This window comes from Drosophila mauritiana, chromosome 3R (genome assembly GCF_004382145.1).
Source record: "Drosophila mauritiana strain mau12 chromosome 3R, ASM438214v1, whole genome shotgun sequence".
Lineage (NCBI taxonomy): Eukaryota > Metazoa > Arthropoda > Insecta > Diptera > Drosophilidae > Drosophila > Drosophila mauritiana.
Window position 1 is genome coordinate 28,696,558 of NC_046670.1, and position 19,010 is coordinate 28,715,567.

At 41.5% G+C, this 19,010-nt stretch overlaps 1 protein-coding gene across 9 annotated transcripts in view; it reads right to left on the reverse strand.

The window, feature by feature from the left end:
• Positions 1–19,010, reverse strand: part of LOC117142623 (polypyrimidine tract-binding protein 1) — a 125,345-nt gene that overhangs the window by 61,594 nt on the left and 44,741 nt on the right. For 4 of the 9 annotated variants that reach the window (XR_004459568.1, XM_033306719.1, XM_033306718.1 and 1 more), the window contains 2 exons: positions 10,679–11,224; positions 183–224 (listed from right to left, as the gene is read on the reverse strand). The exons of 3 other annotated variants lie outside the window; for them this stretch is intronic. Coding sequence is in view for 5 of the 6 variants with exons in the window: in XM_033306719.1 (XP_033162610.1) it covers positions 183–224; positions 10,679–11,224 (588 nt within the window). In the remaining variant the exon portion in view is untranslated. Of the gene's footprint in view, positions 1–182; positions 225–10,678; positions 11,225–12,219; positions 12,640–14,477; positions 14,588–15,597; positions 16,284–19,010 lie in introns of those variants that run through there. 2 more of the 9 variants (XM_033306722.1, XM_033306717.1) reach the window with 2 other exon arrangements.

Consider the following 19,010-nt stretch of genomic DNA (forward strand, 5'->3'; position numbering starts at 1 on the left):
TCTGCATGGGTTTATTTAAAATTCAATTATGGCACACAATTGTCGACTGCTTGCCGCAGTGCCAAATGAAGCGGGTTGCTTGCGGAAATAAAACGCCCAGATAGCCAAGATACTTATGGGACAAATGGAAAGAACGTCTGACTGGTATTCAAGTATATTGAAAATCTTATGAAATTGCTTACCAAATAGTTCAGTTTATATATATATTGTTCGTCGATCCTTACCTGCAACAAAATAGAGAAATGAAAAAGAAGTTAGTCAGGATCTGGCATTGGGTTGGCTTATAACTAGGACATTGGACAGTACGACGATTTTTGGGTTATCTAGCGGCACACAATATTTAATTTCATACGACAAAAACTAGATACGTAAGGAACACGTTTTCCGAAATCATAAATTCTCAAAAAATCAAATGACGTAGAAGACAAATATCTATTAAAGGTAATCAAAAAATACTTAATGAGGAATATAATTATTTTATGATATAGATTTCCTTATTTCATTTAATGATGTACCGTTTTCAGGAAATTGCCTCATCGGATCATTTTTCAAGGCCAACCACCGACATTACGGCTGCCTTTCAATCTAATTATAATTTATGTCATTGGCATACAGCCTAGAGACGCCATTTTCGCTGACTTCACTGTCTGCCGTCCATAAATTTAATATTTCCCGAGGTTTCGATATCTGTATCACCATCTGTAGTAGCAAAAGCAAGACAGGGAAGAAGCGCGTGTCATTGGGACACCCGAAATCTTGTTAAAGAAATCTCAATTATCAACTTTTATTGATTTGCATAGCAAACTCAGAGCAGAAAATGGTAAGCAAGCGCCCACCAGAGCTCAGTGCTATTTACGCTCCATTTTCCAAGCTTTTCACTTTCGTAGAAGAACGAAAAAATGCACGAAAACAATTACGATAAAAATGTGAACTCGGCGTCTCTTTTGACTCGGTTTTGTTCGGTTCTGCCTGTCCCATCTTGGCGAGATGAATGGGGCTTTGGTTAGGTAACCTGCCATGAGACAAGCTTTGAGCACGGATAAAAGCAAATTATGATAACAATAAAGATTTAACTAGAGGGAAGTTTGAGTGGGCGGCAAGCGGGGCGCTGTCAAGTGGCATTTCCATGGTCCTGTCATTGAGAAATCGACAGCACAAAGGACCCGGCTAGAAGCAGGGACAATTTAAATAGACATTTATCTTGTGGGGCACACACTCTTACACCAAAAAACGGGAAACCCACGCACACACACGTGCTGGTTCCTATAACAAAATTACAGTGACTGCGGCTGAGCCATGACGATAATGCGACTGACGATAATATGGGTATCCCCAAAAACGTACGAGCGAGAAGCTGATTTTGTGGATGTTTGTCCCGAATTTTCTTACTTGTTTTGTTTGATTTTATTTATGCAAAGGCAAAAAAAACCACAACATTTTCCCACCGCCTATCTAGCCCTAATTTGTGTTTTCTTTTCGCGTTGCTTTTATCCTCCTTTATTATTTTCTTTATAATTTTTAGCTTGGCAAATGTTTTTCAAAGCATAAAAATACTTTTACATTAACTTGTTTCAACACGCACTCAAACCAAAAGTTGTAGAACATTTTTGGTTTTGCTTTTAACGCTCAAAGACTTTTGGGGCCAAGAAAAACAGCAAGTTGCTTCAGGAACAGCAATAATAATCACAACAACTGCGCCGTGTGTTTATGGGCAACATTCCCATTTTTTGGCGAAAATCTGGAAAAAGTTTCTATGTCTATCGGCTATATAAACATCATTTTCGTTAAGTGGTTTGAAAGCAAGCGCCGAAAAAGTTGGAACCTTTACGATTTGCCTAATGCGTTGGCCTATCTATCACCCCGAATTAAAGCAAGTCGCCAGCCTATTAAACTGCAATAAAGCCATGTCTTGGCTGGCTGCCAAAATTGAGTACAGCAACAGTTAACCAGATTTTGGCTTTCCTAATTGGCTGCCTGTTGTTTGTTGCTGTTTGCCCGGAGGGCCAACACAAGAGAACAAACGGTAAAGAGAAACCAGAAAAAGAGCAGCAGGCGAAAAAACTGTTGCATACTTACTGGAGGCACCCCTAATAACTTTTGCTGATAATATGTGTCGGTGTGTGTGGCAAAAATAAATAAAATACTTTTGGCAAGGGCTTTTTGTGGGAGCCCCTTACGTGCAGGGTCTTCTCCCCTTTGTCTAGGAAAAAAACAACATAAAGGAAGGCAGCAGCATAGATTTCGGCATATCGATAGCAAGCGCATTGCATATTTGCTTTTGAGCTCCCCGAACGGAGCAAGCCGAACACTTTTATGGCTGCTGGCAAAATTTATGATTTCCCCTTCTGCCTTTGTTAAAAAGGGATTTCGTTTTGTACAGCTCGTTACCTGGCTGCCCCTTCCGCTGCCTGGTTGGGCTTGCCACAATTTAAGCGCTTTAAAATTTGCATGAAAATCGACGAAGACAGCAGCAGACCTTACCAAATTATGGCAATTAAAGCAAATTAGCTAAGTGAGCACAAAAGCGCTTGCGAAATCCCGGTATCAAAGTTCAAAAGCTCGCCAATAGGAATTTAACTAAACAAAGTACTAATGAACTTGGGCTTATGGCACAGACCGACCGGCTGGGAAAATTGATTTGCATAGCAACCGAAGCATGTGGCATAGTCAGCCAAATCGCAAGACACTCGCTAAGCAGTTTAACTATTTAGAGCAAGAGCACTGGCTGAAGCCCCACTCACGGCTCCCTTTGGTCCTTGTGCGTCGCACTCCATGGCAACTACAGTTTGAGGTGCACGCCGCAGGCTGAAGTGTCAAAGACATGGCCGTCACAGGCTTGCCTGCTCACAAATGTTGACAAGCTAATGAAATGTGAGGCCCCAAAATTGATACACTCTGCAGGAAGACGATGATGAACTCAAACTCACTCCACAGAGCTATTTACTGTGAAGAGGAGTCCCTAGCGACCTTTTTGGAAGATGGGGACGGGTGCTAAGTTGCTGCTAAGACATTTGGTTATGCAAATCGAAATCATAATGAAATCAAGACTGGGAAGACTGCTGGTATCACTTCAATTTCTGCCGAATTGATTAATGAATAGTCTATGGCAGGAACTAATTTAAAAAGGAAGGCACAATTCGTATATCGCCTCTATTTTGCCGTATTGCTTATTTACTTATTTCTTGGACGTGACTGTCATAAAACAAACTAGTTCCCATAATTTAGTAAGTTGAAGTTTCAATTCATGCCACATACATTACGTCCATTCCAGAAATGATGATGGTAACGCACTAAAAGAAGACCTCAAACGAAGGTATAAAATATGCGTTTAATCGGCCGTATCGGCGGATATATCATACCACAAGGAGAATCCATTCAAACCTGAACTCCAAAACAATTTGCCGAGGACATAGAAAGCCCCAAAGACGTATGAGTGGTAAATCACATCAATATGTAACTCAGTCAGCAGCCAGAACCCTGAAAGCCAAAGCAAAGTGGAGCAACAACAGATGGCAAAGATGTTTATCTAAGAGCAATGGTCCAGGAAACACTTCCTCTACTCGCTGTCCCTCGAATCCACCCACATCTAGCGACCCCACGATTTGCTATGCAATTTTACACACTTGACCATTAAACGTAGCCATTGGGAGCAGTTTGCATAGCAATGAAGCAGAGACAGAGGCGTGTTTGAGTTCGAGGTCTGAATAGAAAAGCAAGGAGTTGGAGTCGGGTCAACTTTATGAAGAATGAATGATTACGTCAGACCAGAGAGCAGCTTAGCTTAGGCGCCTCCCCGACGTCCAGCCAGATGAGGATGATGACGACGATGATGGCTAACCGCATCCAGGAGGTGTGTAGTGTGTAGTTGACTGTAAAAACTTCAATGAATAAATTTTTCTCCTTCGAGGTTGCCGTAAAAAGCATAAATATGAGCCAGACACACAAACAGGATACAAGGGAAATAGTAGCAGAGTAAATTGATCGAAATGAAAATGCTCATAAATTTGCATCCGATGGGCCAAATATTGTAATTGAGAGATGGAATTTATGGACTATCTGATAAAAAGTGAAACAATTTAGCTACTTTTTGGCTCTAAAAAAAGGAGAAAGGTAATCTGTTTAATATGAATATAACTCATAATAGCGCATCTAAAATTAAACCGAATGCCGTTTAACGTTTGTTTTCAAGAAATGGTGATCACAATTAAAGAGTTTCTATATTAATAATTATAATAATAATAAATATATAAAAAGTATATTTTGAAATTGTCTAAAAAATCGGTCAATTAAAATCCACCTTTGAATAAATACGGAAGCCCCATATTATTTGCATACTCTGCTTGGACCTCGTGACACTTGACGATTTGCCATGTTGACACAATAAAACGTCAGAAGAAGCTCCGAAACCAGAAGAACACGAATGGGAAAAAATGCCAAGTAGATTCTATGGAATTATGACAAACTGTCTCGAAAATGCTGAAAATACTGTTAACGTTTTGGCTCCGGACCAAAGCGAGCTTGGACAAAGCATGAGGAAAAAATTATATGAACTGCAGCTCCTGCTTTTGTTGACTGACGAAAGGAAGAACGTGGCGTATGAGCAATGTCTGCTGATGAGAATGATGAAACAGCAGAAAATATGCCAGGGGGGAGGGCGGCATGCGAATACAATGAACTTGAGTGGAGCCGCTTTGCTGGTCTGCCTGCATTTATGAGCATAAAAAATTGGCGCCGCATTTACACAGACAATCAAGCGCAGTCTTCACTTTTCCTGGCTATGAAAAACGGGAGAAAATCGCTTGAAAGGCAAAAGGCGGACCAAAGACGACAGGCGACAATGGCCGGGTTTCAGCCCTTTTTTGCTCTTTTCCTATTTCTGTGCCTCAGCCTGGCAATTGCACAACTCATCAAAAGTCTGCCCTCCGGACGGACTTCGTCCTGGTGTCTGCCATTTGCATTTATGCACATAAAACTAGCGGAAAATTTGATGTTGTGTTGACGAAAGGTGACAATTGTGCACCAGAACTGCATTTAATCAAGTTCAAACGAGACTTCGTTGGGCCAAGGACCACAAATTAGTAATTAGCATGTGCTTATGCTCTGTGCTTTTAATTATTAAGGGATACGATCGCTTGAATTAAAATAGTGTTCTCCATGTGAATGCATATTTTAAGGCACAAAATTCACCAGCTCAACTTGGACCTGACACACATTTCTACGCTATAATAATAATTAGACAAGGGACGGATAGACAACGCCTGTGCTTATTAATCAACCCCAAGCAAGCGCACATGAAAGTGTGCTATGCAAACACGCAAAACTTTGCCCTGAACTTATTTTCAACAAATTAATTTTCCACCCACCAGAAAACAGAAAAGCGGGGCTCTCCGGGTTTGTTTGCCCAACTCTAGTTAATGAAATCAGTTGCACTCGCCCAGATTGCGAGTGTGTAAATTTAGTTAACTGCAAACTTCAGCCAACATTATGTCTGGCATCGATGCCGGTGGTTCTACCTGCCTGCCTGCTGCACCTTTTAAACATTTATATATTTTGCACCTACTTTTCTGCGGCAGCCCGTTTGTTCGCTTCCGTGTTTTTTGGGTGCGTTGCAGCGCAATTTCCAGCTGCCAGACGCAGAATTTCCCCAGCCGCATACATCAAGCTGCGGGCAACCGAGCACGAAAATTTCCACCACCTCCGTCTGTGCCATACATACGCATATGGAAATGATGTCCGTTCGTGGCTTTGGTAATGTAAAACGTAGCAAATTGAGTTCATTTCGCTGACGGACTCCTAGCAAGCAGAACTTATCATTAGTATCGCTTTTCAGCGCACCCGTGCCGCATGCCGAATGAAACCATCTCTCAAATGGCACAGTAAACAGAGGCGGGATAGGAATAGGAATGCCAGAATGGGTACCGCGAAAGGAATAGGGATACGTGATCCTGGCGCACGTAAACATGTAATAATTACTTTGTTCTAGGTGTTTTCAACTCACTTTACTCCGCTAAAAGTTGCGGCGAAACTTTTCAAGCAGAACAAGTTCAGCGGACACTGCGAAAAAAAACTTCAGAGTTAAAGGAGCGTTTCGATTCGGAAGCTTTGATTAGAAAGTACTGGAAATACTAGGTGTACATACAACCAGGTTATTGAAATAAGGAAATCGTATTGGATTGTAAATCCAAGTAGCATTGTTTTTATTCTCGCAGTGTAGAAAGAGGGCGAGTCCTGGCCTGACCCTGTTAAGCGAGTATTAGTGGAAATTTAATATTGCAATTAATACAGCAACAAAGTGTGCATCGCATATTAATAAGTTAGTTTGTCGCTTCTAGTTTGAGTGAGTGCCCGAGTTGGTCTCGGGCTTTGGCCTCTGCTCATATGCTCCTGCCAGACTCCTAGTTTGGCAGTTTGCTAGTTTCCTGGTGTGCTAGTGAGCTCGTGTGCTCGGTGGATTAGTACACTGGAGGGCAAACATTTTGCGCTCGTAAAAGCCAAAGTTACAACCTCGCTAGTTGGCTTAGGGGGTTGAAGGGCGCGCTTGCTTTTAATGTTCTCCTCCGTCAGTCACTCATTCCGTCGCACATTCAATATTCATATTCATATGGTCGTGGTCGCCGCATTTAAGCTTTTAATGATTTCGAAAAAGTTCGGTTTGAAATAAAGGGAAAGCAGGAAGCGCCATTAGATGCAAAAACTTTCCTCCTAATGCGCTTAGCGGTGGTCGTTTAACTGCAAACTTAATTCGGAGCTACACACATTTTTACTATTTTTTTAAGGATCTTTTCCCACGCGCCGCGTTGTTATTTAGAAGAAATTCTGGTATTTTTTACGGCTGCGAACGGGCGACAAAAACTATTTGTGCAAACAACAAAGAAAACTTGCGCTCACAAAAAGGAAAATCATCATCATCAGTTGCCGGAGGAGCGGGACCAGAAGCAGAAACAGGAGCAGCGGCAGCAACTACAAAAGCGCAACAAAAGCAATTTAAATTTAGCCAGCGGCATAGCTGAGTACTGAACACTGAGTTGTCCGAGCGAACAAATTTCATTTCATTGCCGAGCGCGAAACGTTTTAGTCATAACTTTTTAATTTGTTTGTCAGCGACAGGCGAATAGCAACGACAAGCCAAGGCACAGTGAAGCAGCGAAGAAATAAACTTGTTTCAACAAACATGGTTTACATTTTCCTTAAAGTGCTTCACTTTACTCTTTCGAGAGTCCACAATAATCTTAGCATATGTTGCGGACTCCCAGATTAGCGCAATCACAAGAGAACTCATCAGTAGAAAAGAAATTTCGTCAGTACCAAAAAGTGTGCTACGAAAATCGATTGAGGGCCGGATAAATCATAACAATGCTTAGGCAATATGTCCTGTCCCCGTCCAGGACCCGCCCACCCCCTTGCCCACCGGTGCGTCGGCTCCAGCTTTGATCAATGCAAAAATTCTTGGTGTACATGTCTCTGGGGTTGATTTATCTATTTACTCGGCAGCCTCGTCATCAGGGATCCCAGAGATGGGACGGGCGGAAAACGGACTCCCTTTTCTAGCTGTCAATATTTAAAACGTTGTCCTGCTTCGGAGCACGCAGCTGCTGTCCCCGTCCCCTCCCCGCTATCCTACTGCTGTAACGCTGCGTGCTTAACAAGAGTTTATTGAATTTTATTTTCTCATCTCAATTTGATGCAAGCACGAAGCACTCCCTTTCGGCCTGCCCTCACTTATTTTGGGCAACATATTGCCTGTCCCACTTCTTGACATCATTTTTTGGGGAAAAGAGAACTTTGTCTCCGGTGCATTTAAATTTCAAATTGTTTTCGTACCGGACGATCCCCAACAGAGGAAGATAATTGAAATTTTGTAGTTAAAAAATACTTTTTACGCAGCATAGTCGTAAATCGCTTATTACAACAAATGTTATGTATTTCAACTCAGAGCGAAAACTTTTTTCCGTATCGGAGTCAAGTTTTTCGATTACGGATTAATGTAATTTTTTCTTCATATATATACATACATATATACTTATTTTTTTTTAGCATGTTGACCCCTCCCAGAGCTCATCTAGTTTGTTTGACTTGTCGGCCCGGCTTGAAAGTTTGATGAATTTTTAAATTTAAAAAGTTTATTTGTGCGCTCGTAAGTTTGCCGAGGGCCGCCAGTTCTGCGGATTATTATTAGAAGTGCAGGCTGACTGACTTCAACACTTCAAAGCGAGTTGGTTGATGAGGTCGTGCCACTTGCGAGCGCTTTTCCCACGAACTTGCCGCCGCCCAGCTTGTTTATTCAAATCCCCAAGCACACTTCCTAATTTCAACAATTTTCTATTAGCCCTCGCTGCAGAATCTTTCATGTTTCATTGTCAATATCTTTATTTATCGTGCGGTTTGCAGGATTTCTTTCGCGGTCTTTATTAGCACCTTGGGGTTGTTTTCAAGTGCCTTGGTTTCCAAGCTGTTTGCTCAGTCAGTTATCTGCCTCTCTATCGACAAAAATATTTGCAACAATGGGCGGCAGCGGTGGAATAAGAGGGAAAACTCTGTTGAGCCACATAAATAAATACAAATAAATTAAAATACAACTGTATTTCGTTATTGCGATAATTACTAAAAACAAAACAGCGGAATTTGTTGCCGCATAACAATAATAATTACACACAGCCAATGCAAAGGGGATCGATGCGAAAAATATTTAATCACAAAATGCTTTCATGAACGAATGACTGCATTTAATGACGGCCAGATGGAAAATCGCACGAAAATAAAGCGAAAGACTAAAATCAACATTTAAATTGGCTAATGGATAAGGGCAGGGGTGTCAGGTATTGTAGGGGCGTATGTTAAACAAAATCAATTACAGATAATTTAACGTGGACGGGTGGTGTGTAAAAAGGGGAAGCACATAATAGAGTCATTTAAGTACAGTTTAAACATTAATGAGGGTCGAGGGGTAATTGCAGTAGCAAAGCAAGGAGTTTCTGGCCACGATAAATCGATAATAAATGCGGCAGACGTTGGTCGCCCGTTTTGCCAGCTTGGCTGTTAGAATAACTAATGGAGCACACATACGCACTTGGACACCTAACACAAAGGATACAGGACACGATGGGCGATACGCAGCACCGTACACGAAGCACTGTGGCACGTTTGTTTCACTTGTGTCCACGGCTGGGGAAATACAACTGAAAGCGGAGCAAGGGGGTCAAAAGCGGCCTTTGTATCGCCAGAAGTGAGTGACGAGGAGGTACAACTTTTTGCCTTTGGCGCTGCAGTTCGCGCCAACAAATTGCAGCGACATTTCAACGCCAACTAATCAATATGGACAACATTTTGTCGGTGGGGTAGAGGAGGCCAACAAGCGGGAATATGCAAAGATAAACTAAAACAGTTGGGTAGTACAAAGCGTAAGTGCTGGCCAAACAATTGCGGCTAATGCTCGCCTGCAACGCGATAGTTATGACTGATAAAATAAAAAACCCACTCATACAGCAACTATAATTCTTCTACATTTTTTATGTTTCGCAAACCTTCGATTTGCTCCTCTCGAAATTTGCGAACTTCTAACAAAGTTGAGATTCAGTCCATTAATTTGTGTCGGATATAGCACCCTGATCCGAGGCTAATTTGTATGCCAGTCAGCTGGGCGAGCGGTTGCACTTTACTTTATTGCGCACAATTTAACCACAACCCAAAAGCCACCCTTTAGCAGACGTGGCCCAATAAGAACGGCCGAAAAAGGAAGGCCGGAAAAAGGGTCAGTTTTCTATACCTATATATAATTGCACATAATTGGCATTTAATTATCCCTCAATTCACACTCTCACAGAGGAACAAAAAGCATTGAAAGTAAGAGCCTCTTCGATTTACGCAAATAAAATGTTATATTTTATTGTTAAACAAGATGTAGATAAGGGAAAATACTTTTCCTAGTTTACACACACCTGCACTGCGAAAAGCACTGATTGTTCAACGAGAAATAACGCAGGTATATTTATCAATAATTGTAAAATGGGTCTGTGAAGATGTATTATTTTAATTTATTACTAGCTTAGTGGTCTTAATACTAAGTTATTTATTGGTAAACAAATCAATCAATTAAATCTCAAATACATCTACAAAAACAACGACAACAACTAGGAGCACGACAACAAATGAGGAAAGGCAACAAAATAAACTACTGCGGTGAGTGATGAAAAATTCGGTTATTAGGAAGTAGTGAGCATGTACGAACTGTAAGGTTTCCAAAACGTCAGGCAAAGCATGAGAAAAGGTGTTAGTGGGCGGCAACGGTTACTATCTACATCTCGATAGGAAAATGAGTAGAGGAAAACTCAAAGAAAACTGAGGAGAGAGTTGTTTTATAGAGTTTTTTACTGAACACACAAACCTTTTTAGGAGAAGATAAGTGTAGTGAAGTTGGCGATGGCATAGAACAATCAGAAGATGCAGAACTGCAGCCGCTGCTGGCGCTGCTGCAGCCCCGAACGCTGGCCAGTGGTAAGTGGTGGGGCATAATCGGCAGTGGTTCTGGCCCCAGGAGCGAGGATATTGTACCACCACCCACTGCGGTGCCAAAATTACCGCCGACGGCGCTCAGGACTGCATCCGCCACTGCCTGCGGCTGCTTCTTAGTAGTAGTGGTAGTAGTTCTAGATACGGCTGATAGATTAACTGTATTATTTACATTGTTGGTCGGAGTGGTGGCCGCCGAAGTGGGCGTGGCCGCGGTAGCGAACATGGCCGACGAGGCCACCGCCGCCGCCGGAATGATGGTCAATGGAGTGCTCGGCGCCGTGAAGAACTGTGTCGGCACAGATACAGGAACCGGACCCGCAATCGGTCCGGAGATCGCACCCGGAATCTGGGCGGCTACCGGTTTGGTAGGCGTGGCGGGGGCGGTGCTCACACCCACAGCACTGTTCACCTGAAGTTGCATATACGTCTGCAGCATGGCCTGCGCTTGAGCTTGAGCCTGGGCTTGGTAGTGGAACTGCTGCTGCATTTGTTGCTGATGCTGCACTTGCGCCTGCTGTTGCTGTTGTTGCTGCTGGGCGGCAATGGCAGCAACCTGGTGGTGAAAGACGGCCGCCTGCTGCTGCTGCTGTTGGTGTTGCTGCTGATGCACCTGCAAGGCCTGATAGGCTGCGGCTGAGGCTGCCGAATGCTGCGGATGCTGATGCGGATGTGGATGCGGATGCGTGGACGGCGGTGCGTGCAACAATTGCATTTGCTGTGCGTGGTGGGTTTAGATTATTTGTTGTATTTGGTTTTGGCGAGGGATTTGTTTTGGTTTCAGTTTGGTATTTGAATTGGATCTTTTGTTTCCCCGCAAATAAAAAAGAAAACGAATCGAAACCAACTAAAGTGTGTTTGTTATGTAGTAACCTGTTATATTATATACTGTCGATATTATCCGTTTAAAATTATAAACCGTGTTTCATGGGCTTGAGAAAAAGTGAGCTAAAGAGAGTGATTCAAGAGCTGAGATTTAGATAAAGAAATCAGGTGAGAGAGATAGAAGTGATAGTTTTCAGCGAGCGCTACTACCAGTGGATAGTGGATAGGTAAAACTACAATTGGAACCATAGGCAGAGAAAGACCGATACAGAGACAGTAACAGAGACAGAAGCAGTAGCACAAAGATTTGGCCAATTTTTAAAAGATCTAGGTCCGCTCACAACGTGGTCACTTGAAAGAACAGCTTAAGCAAAGAAGTTGTGAAAGTTTGTGGCCAAATCATGAGGTGAGCTTCATCTTCGTTTAATTAGATTTTAATGTCAATGGTTGAGTTGGCAACACAACACAATCTTAAAATAAACTATATACACGTGAAATGAGTATTAAGAGTAAAACTAGTTCCCCAGATTAAATAAAAAGAGTTAACTTAAGTACAACTTAAAATTAAAGATTAACTTAACCTCCCCCATTGACATTAAAAACTGAATTTTTTTTGAAATACATTAGGTAGGCTAGCAATATAGATTAATTATGGCAGAGAGAAAGTTAAACAAAAATATAATTTTAGGCATATAATTGGCTTTTTGCATAAAAAACTGTACAAGTTTCGTATATATTTTTAGTTAATAGAACTCTTTCCATATTTTTCGATCAAGATTATTCTGATATCATACTCATTTTGTTTATTAGTTTAGCGGGTCAAATTTTTTTTGATTCGATTTTTTGATGATCGAGTGAAGATTCGGTAGTGATTTTGGCGGCGCTTACCATTATTAAATCTTGTATAGGGGAGGATTCGGCCGAATCAGATGCAACGATCTCGTTCTTTACCGTAGCTCCTGCCACTGACGAAATGGGCGGCGGTGTGGGTGTGGCGGGGGCGTTGGCGGCAAGCGACGCTTGAGAGCTGCTGCTGATACTGAGCGCTGCAATCGCTGCTGACGCCGTGTTTTCTGTTAACGCAGCAATGATGACAGTTTTATTGGCAACAAATGTTGATTAAATTTCTCCGCTTCTAATTTTAGCACTTGGTTGTTACTCGAGATTTTTTTTTGGCGCGTTTGAAGTTTTGGATTTTGGATTTTCTTTATTTTTGGTATTTTCTTGACAGGTTTAGATTTTAAGGAAATTGCACAGGGTTTGTTTGTTTTTGTGTTTTGGTGAATATATGAGCTCTGTTTATGGTTACTATAGAATGCCAATTAAATTAATTTTCGATATTTTATATACCAATTTTGTTACGTAAAGCTTTACGCAAATTGTTGCTTCGCTAAGTCGATGGACAAAACAATCAGCTAACACGATTTTACTTATTCCCTTTCTTTAGATTTTGAGCGTATTTTAAAGTTTTATTAAAAATGTTAATATGCTAAATATCACTACTGCGGTTGGATAATATTTTAGACGTTCATAAATATGTATTTAGAGATATGAAAACCGTTTAAAGATTGTTTAAAGTTGCGATTGATTGCAAGATGATTGTAGATTGTATAGAGTGGTTGTCTTAGAGATTGTCATAGAATAGAGGTTCGATTTAGGATCTGTAAAGTGCCTAGGCTAGAAAAACCTTTTATTTTATAAATATATGATGTAGAGAAGAATGTATATAAATCCTATATTACGCGCGTAGGCGCTATATCTGATGTGTATATGAAATACGCTAATTTCGTGTGATTGTCAAAACGCGATTTCTTGTCGATCGAGGCATTGATTAGACCCGGCGATCCCACTTTAACCCTATTCTCTTAAAATCGTTAACCCCGATGGTTATTTTAAAAGTCGATTGAAAGTGATTGAGATAGTCTCTGATTGACACTGCTTGCTTACAAATTACAAATTGACTTTCCTATGCCTTCATACTACAACCCTTGTCAGTAGGCAATTACAGGGATTTAACTATTTAAAATTTGCTACTCTGCCTTACTTTGGGGCTAATTTGGGGGCTGGTTTGATTGTTTAGTAGCATCAAAACTTATAACTATATTTTCTATTTCTGTTTGATTTCTCTCTTTTTCTGCAATCTCTTTCAAGTGCCTCTTAGTTATTTTCTAGTCGTCCTTTGATGCTGATATGTAGCTACTATACGGATTTTTTATGCTCCTTGTAAATATTTATACTTAATTTTCAATTTAACAACCTTTGCATTCTTTCACTTTTCTATCTTCGTTACCTTCGACTTATTTGCTTATCACCTTTTCCGATTACTTGTTCTTGCTTTTTTTTCTGTGGTCTCCTGTGTTCATTGAATTCTGGCCACCCGTATATAGAGTTTAAATCCTCTTCTAAATTACGCTCAAAATTAACAGCAGAAGATCCAAATATATATTTTGATTCTTAAATTGCTATAAAATTTGCAATTCTATCGTGTATGTCTCCACAGGATCTTTTTTTGTAAATATCTCTTGCAAATCTTTATTACACTTAGCTCGTATATATAATTTAAAATACTGCTTCGTACCGACTGAAATTCTCTTCTTTTTATAGCAACAATTCACCACTTTTATCTGTTTCTTTTTTGTGCCTTTATGTATGGTTTTACTTTGTTATTATTTTGTTTTATTCAGTTTTGATTTCTTAATGAATTCTATTCGGTAGTGTTGATGGCTGATGGGTTTTGGGCGGGGCGGGTTTCGGAGAGGGATTGTATTGGGCTAAGAAAAATACCACGGAGTGCGTATGGAGTTTGGTTGCCTTTAGCTCTAGATTTATTTCATTAATGCTGGGATTAGTCAGTTTCTGATTGCTGGTCAAGAGATCTGTAGAATTTGTGTAATTATTTTCTTGTGAAGTAAACGACAGAAAATAAAATCGAATTCATATAAATAAATGGAATTTGATTTGGAAAATTTTATTTTCGCACAATATATTGCCAATTCAAAGCCAAACATGAAGGTCCAACAAATCGTGTAAATAAGCCATACGAAGAGAATATCAATGGAAACCAAAGAATATCAGTGCACAAAATAAGAAACAACAAAACGAAACACAATGGACATAGGTTTATAACAATAATTTGCTCTTATTACCAATTAAGTGTCGAGTCAAAGTCGTTGAAGTTGAATGTAGAATGAATTTATTTTCAATAAATATTTTTGTTTGGTTTATTGCTGTCCTTGCGGGTCTTGTAATTATTGCTCTGGAACAAAGGCAAAAAAAAATCATGGAATATTTTGCGATTCTGAATATTTTGTGCTCCATTGTGCGCTTCAAGTGTGTAAATAATTTAACTTTTTTTATGAGACATTCCTTACAACTTTTTGTGAGTTGTGAAAAACACGTTTTAGGGCTGAGAGGCAAACAGGAGCTCAGGGGTCTCTCTCTTTCGCTAGATTCTGTTTAACACGCACGAAATTTCTTCAGAGTTACCGGTTTGTTGTGCCGCTGTTGCTTTTCTTCTTGCTGTTGAGTCACACAGCCGCCCGCTGCAAAAACAGGTAAGAAGCATGGAGAGAGTTCAAGCCCGTGAAACATTGCGTGGGCCGATCGCTGTCTCCCTAGTACTCCGCCAACGTGTAATTACAACAATAAAAATAAACTGCGGGAATTATATGAATGCGTACTTAGTACGCCAACAGCAGCAGCGACAAGTGGCCAAGAGGATGCCGTCTATGCTGACTACGGCTGTTTGTGTGCGGCCTATTGGAACGCAAGCCATAAGGTTTTATGGCCAGAATCGGAGCTAACAGAGAGGAATACTTCTGCGTTTTTGCCTGCTATTTTGTTATTCGTCTTTCTTTTTCGGGGTTCGTTTCGTGTTTTCTTTCCTTTATTTTCGTTCTCTTCATTTTCTGTTTTTTTTTTTTTTTTTTTTTTTTTTGTGGGCTTGCAAACACAAAAACGTGTTTCTTTGTTGGCGACGCTCTTGGCTTTGCCGGTTCTGAAATTTCTTAGCCTATGTCTGGCTTAAACGTTGAGGAGAGGAGAGAGAGCCGTAAAGACTGATGATGGCTCAGAACTTGTTGTTGCCAAGGCCTATAGGAAATATCAGCGGTCCAAGAACTGAAGAGCGGCTGTCGAGCAACGAACTTTTGCCAGCAATTTTGGGTTCGCTTTGCTCGTTCTTCGCTTTTTGTTAAATTTTTACGTTTGTGAGCACAAAATATTCTTTATTCTGTTATGTTCTTGCTGTTTATTTATTTTTCTTACGTTTTAGAAAGCGCAAGGTGCGATAAAGACACTGGGAAGCGAAAATTAAAGTAGTTTTATATGTGAGGATTTTTTATTTGATTGACACACGCGAAAAGTGAAAACACCACGAAGCCGGAAGTCGATTCGATTTTACTTTTCAATTAGTGAATTTTTGAAGCTTCGATTAAAATATTCTCGGGGACTGGGATCTGGACTGATGTGATCTGTTCGAGTCGGGCACTGGATGCGAACTGCGCGTGTTATTTTCTTTTTATCATTATCCGCGTGCTGTTTGCGAGGCGTTGTTGCTGCTGTTGCGGCTGTTTTCGATTTGAACCCGACTTTGATTTGGATATTGAAATTCGTCAGTGAGTGGAGAGTGTGTGAGAGTGTTCTGGTGCTGGTTGTGGCTCCCGCTGCCGTGCTGTTGCTGCTGCTGATGGTGCTACCAGCGGTGGTGGAGAGGATGTCGCTGGCGATGTCGGAGGTGTGCGGCGGTGGTTGTTTTGGGACGTAGGCAGCGACGGCAACTGCGACTGCGACGCCAACTTTCAATGATGGCTGAACGGAACGAAACCGGGGAACAACGTGGGCTACCGACCTGATGCTACTTCTGCTGTTATACTAGGTGATTCGATTCGATTCCTATAGAGAGCCAGCGAGCTTAGCGGCGGACAGAGTTGGAACGGGTTAAAGCAAAGACTGTACGAAGACTGAAGTAAGAACGAATGGCATTCTAAGGTAATATACCTTTTTGTTTCGGAGTCGGACGCCGATTCCTCTGCCGCAGTTGCAGTCGCTGCCGGGATTGAATCTGTTGCTGCTGCGTCGGCAGTGGCAGAACGGCGACTCGTGCTAACCAAAATAAAGCAACAGTGGGACCATGAACCGGACTCGAGCTTATAGAACGAACGCGGCCGATACGAGCGACCACGAACCGCTGACGGAATCGGCCGTCGTAAGCAGCATTTCTCCTCTTGGCAGCGAAGACTCCGAAAAAAGGAGGTATAAAAACGAGTCATCAGTAGCACACCTTTTGGGCCTTCTCCTGTTTAGCGGCTCGCTCTCACTCTCTCCGCCGTTGGTCTGCTACCTGATGGGTATAGTTCGTTGTCTCGGTATATTTTTCAGGTGCGCAATTAACAAGTAATCACTTTCAGCGGGTCGCAACGAGCACGTATACGTCCTATTATAAGAGTGTTTATACTTTATATATTATAAGCCCACTTGTATAAGACCTTTGAGGATCGCAAGTGGGAGTCACAATGGGGAGGAACTACCCGAAGGACGTCTCCTAGGTACCCCTTATTTTTAGTTTTTGTTCTTGTAACATCAATTGTTGCAGTAACATTACTGGCACACACACACAAAGGCAGGACTCACGCACACGAGCACTTCTACGTGAGACAGCAAATGCATGCGCCATGCGTGTGCGCCACCCAAAAGCCAAAGGTGCAAGCGAAAGGGCCAAAATGATTGAGCGAGAGGCAGACAGCTACGAGAGTACCAAAAAAAGGCCAAAACGACGTCGGCAGCGAAATCAACGAGAAAATAATAATTGTTACACCTGCTTCGGAAATGTGGCAAAAGAGGGTGGCTCAAAAACACCCCCACAAAACCGAAGCTCGCTCGGCATTCAGGTGAGCATTTGCCACCCTACAAATCGTAGCGGGAAACACCAAAGTTCGGAAAAGCGAAAAGCTCGGCTAAGGATGACGAAGCGAAGGCGAACCGGAAAGCCGAAAAAATCTTTCCCGACGCACAACAGCCGACATCGACTCCGAACGTTGGCAGAGCGCATGACGCCAAGGTGAAAATTATGCGTAGGTATGCGGGTTTGTAAGTGTGCTTTCGGGAGTTTGATGAGGGTGGCAAACCCCCAAATGAGGGGAAATCGCCGAATAGAATTTGTTGTAAGGGGTAGTGTTATCCAACAGTAAGCTGCGGGGTTGGTAAAAGCCCTTCTCAGAGCTTTCTGCTAAGATGGGAAGCAGATAACATTATTCTCCACTAGTTCGCTCTAAAAAAAAATTAAAAAGCATTACAATTTTAAATGAAACAATTAAAGATCGCGATAAAAGATCTAGCCGTAACGTTGCAAAATAACTGTTCGAAAATATAATGCACTTGCGCAACAATAGTTTGAATAATATTTCGTATGGCGTTATGTATCTTCATATTTGAATATGATCAATCAATTGATATTGTATCCAGGAAATCAATGAGTTGATAATACAAGAAGCAAAAGGAGCAGAAAATATAATCGATTGATTGGTGGAATTGTTTTGGAGAAATAAAACGAGATCTCACTTCTATGTTTTAACTAATAAAAGTATATTTTTTTACAGTACTTGTTGGATTTTTATAGAGACTTTTAAACGTAAAGCAAATCGAGGGATTTAGCTCTGTCAGCTGGTTGGTTCAGCCCCTCCGATAGAAATAACGTTTTTAGAGGAGCGTTAAAACCGACGACGGAGCAATGGCTGTGTGCATAAAAATCGTTTGGTTATTGTTGCAGGCGGCAGTTGCGGCTATAGCAATGACAGGGGTCAGAGCAACAGCGTTGGCTTCAGCATCGTCATCGATGACGGCGATGAGAGCTGTTGTAGTTGTAAACGGTTTATGGGATTTACGCGCAATTTACTGGCAACTTTCATTGCTCTGCACTGGGCACGACATTTTAGTGGTATTTTGGGTTTCAAACACGCCCAGTTTGCTTGCAAATACTAAGCCTCAGACAAATTTCTGTCGGTGTACTTTTTGTTGCGAAACAGGATAAATGGTCTGAGGCTCATGGGGACACATATAAAACAATATGCGCTCCAATCTAAGCTGGGCCCGTTAAATGATTTGCGTCTGTGTTTACCCCTTATCCGTGGACCAGACCCGATTACGTTATTTTTTGTAAAAATTACTATGGGTGGTAGATAAATAAGAAGATTAAGGAATTGTAAAGCCCAGAATACCTGCAGAGAGAATAAAAACAAGCCAGGGCAACAAAAAAAACAAATTTCAAGCAGATTTTTGATTAAGTCGTAAATATTGGTTACTGAAAATGTAAATAAAAATTTACTCAATTGAATGAACAACCAACCTGTCAATGGTCTAAACGGGATTTCCTCCCAGACTTATTGTTAGCAACATTGTTGCAGCAACAAGAAGTCGAAGTACAGCCAAGCAAAGCTGTCTACGTGCAATTTGCAGCAGCAACATCCCACACCAGACTTCAGGCAAATGCACAAGTTCGAATGGCTCAAAGCATGTGCCTGTACCCCCTTATTTATGTGTGTTTTTCCGCTGCAGCCGCATAATTCTGATAGCCAAGTCGCCTTGATGTAGCACAGAGGAGTTGGCAGGGGAAGAAGTAGCAGTTAGTCGAATGGCTCAGGCATGCAACAGGCCATGAATCTCAATCTCGGAAGCGTTTCGCA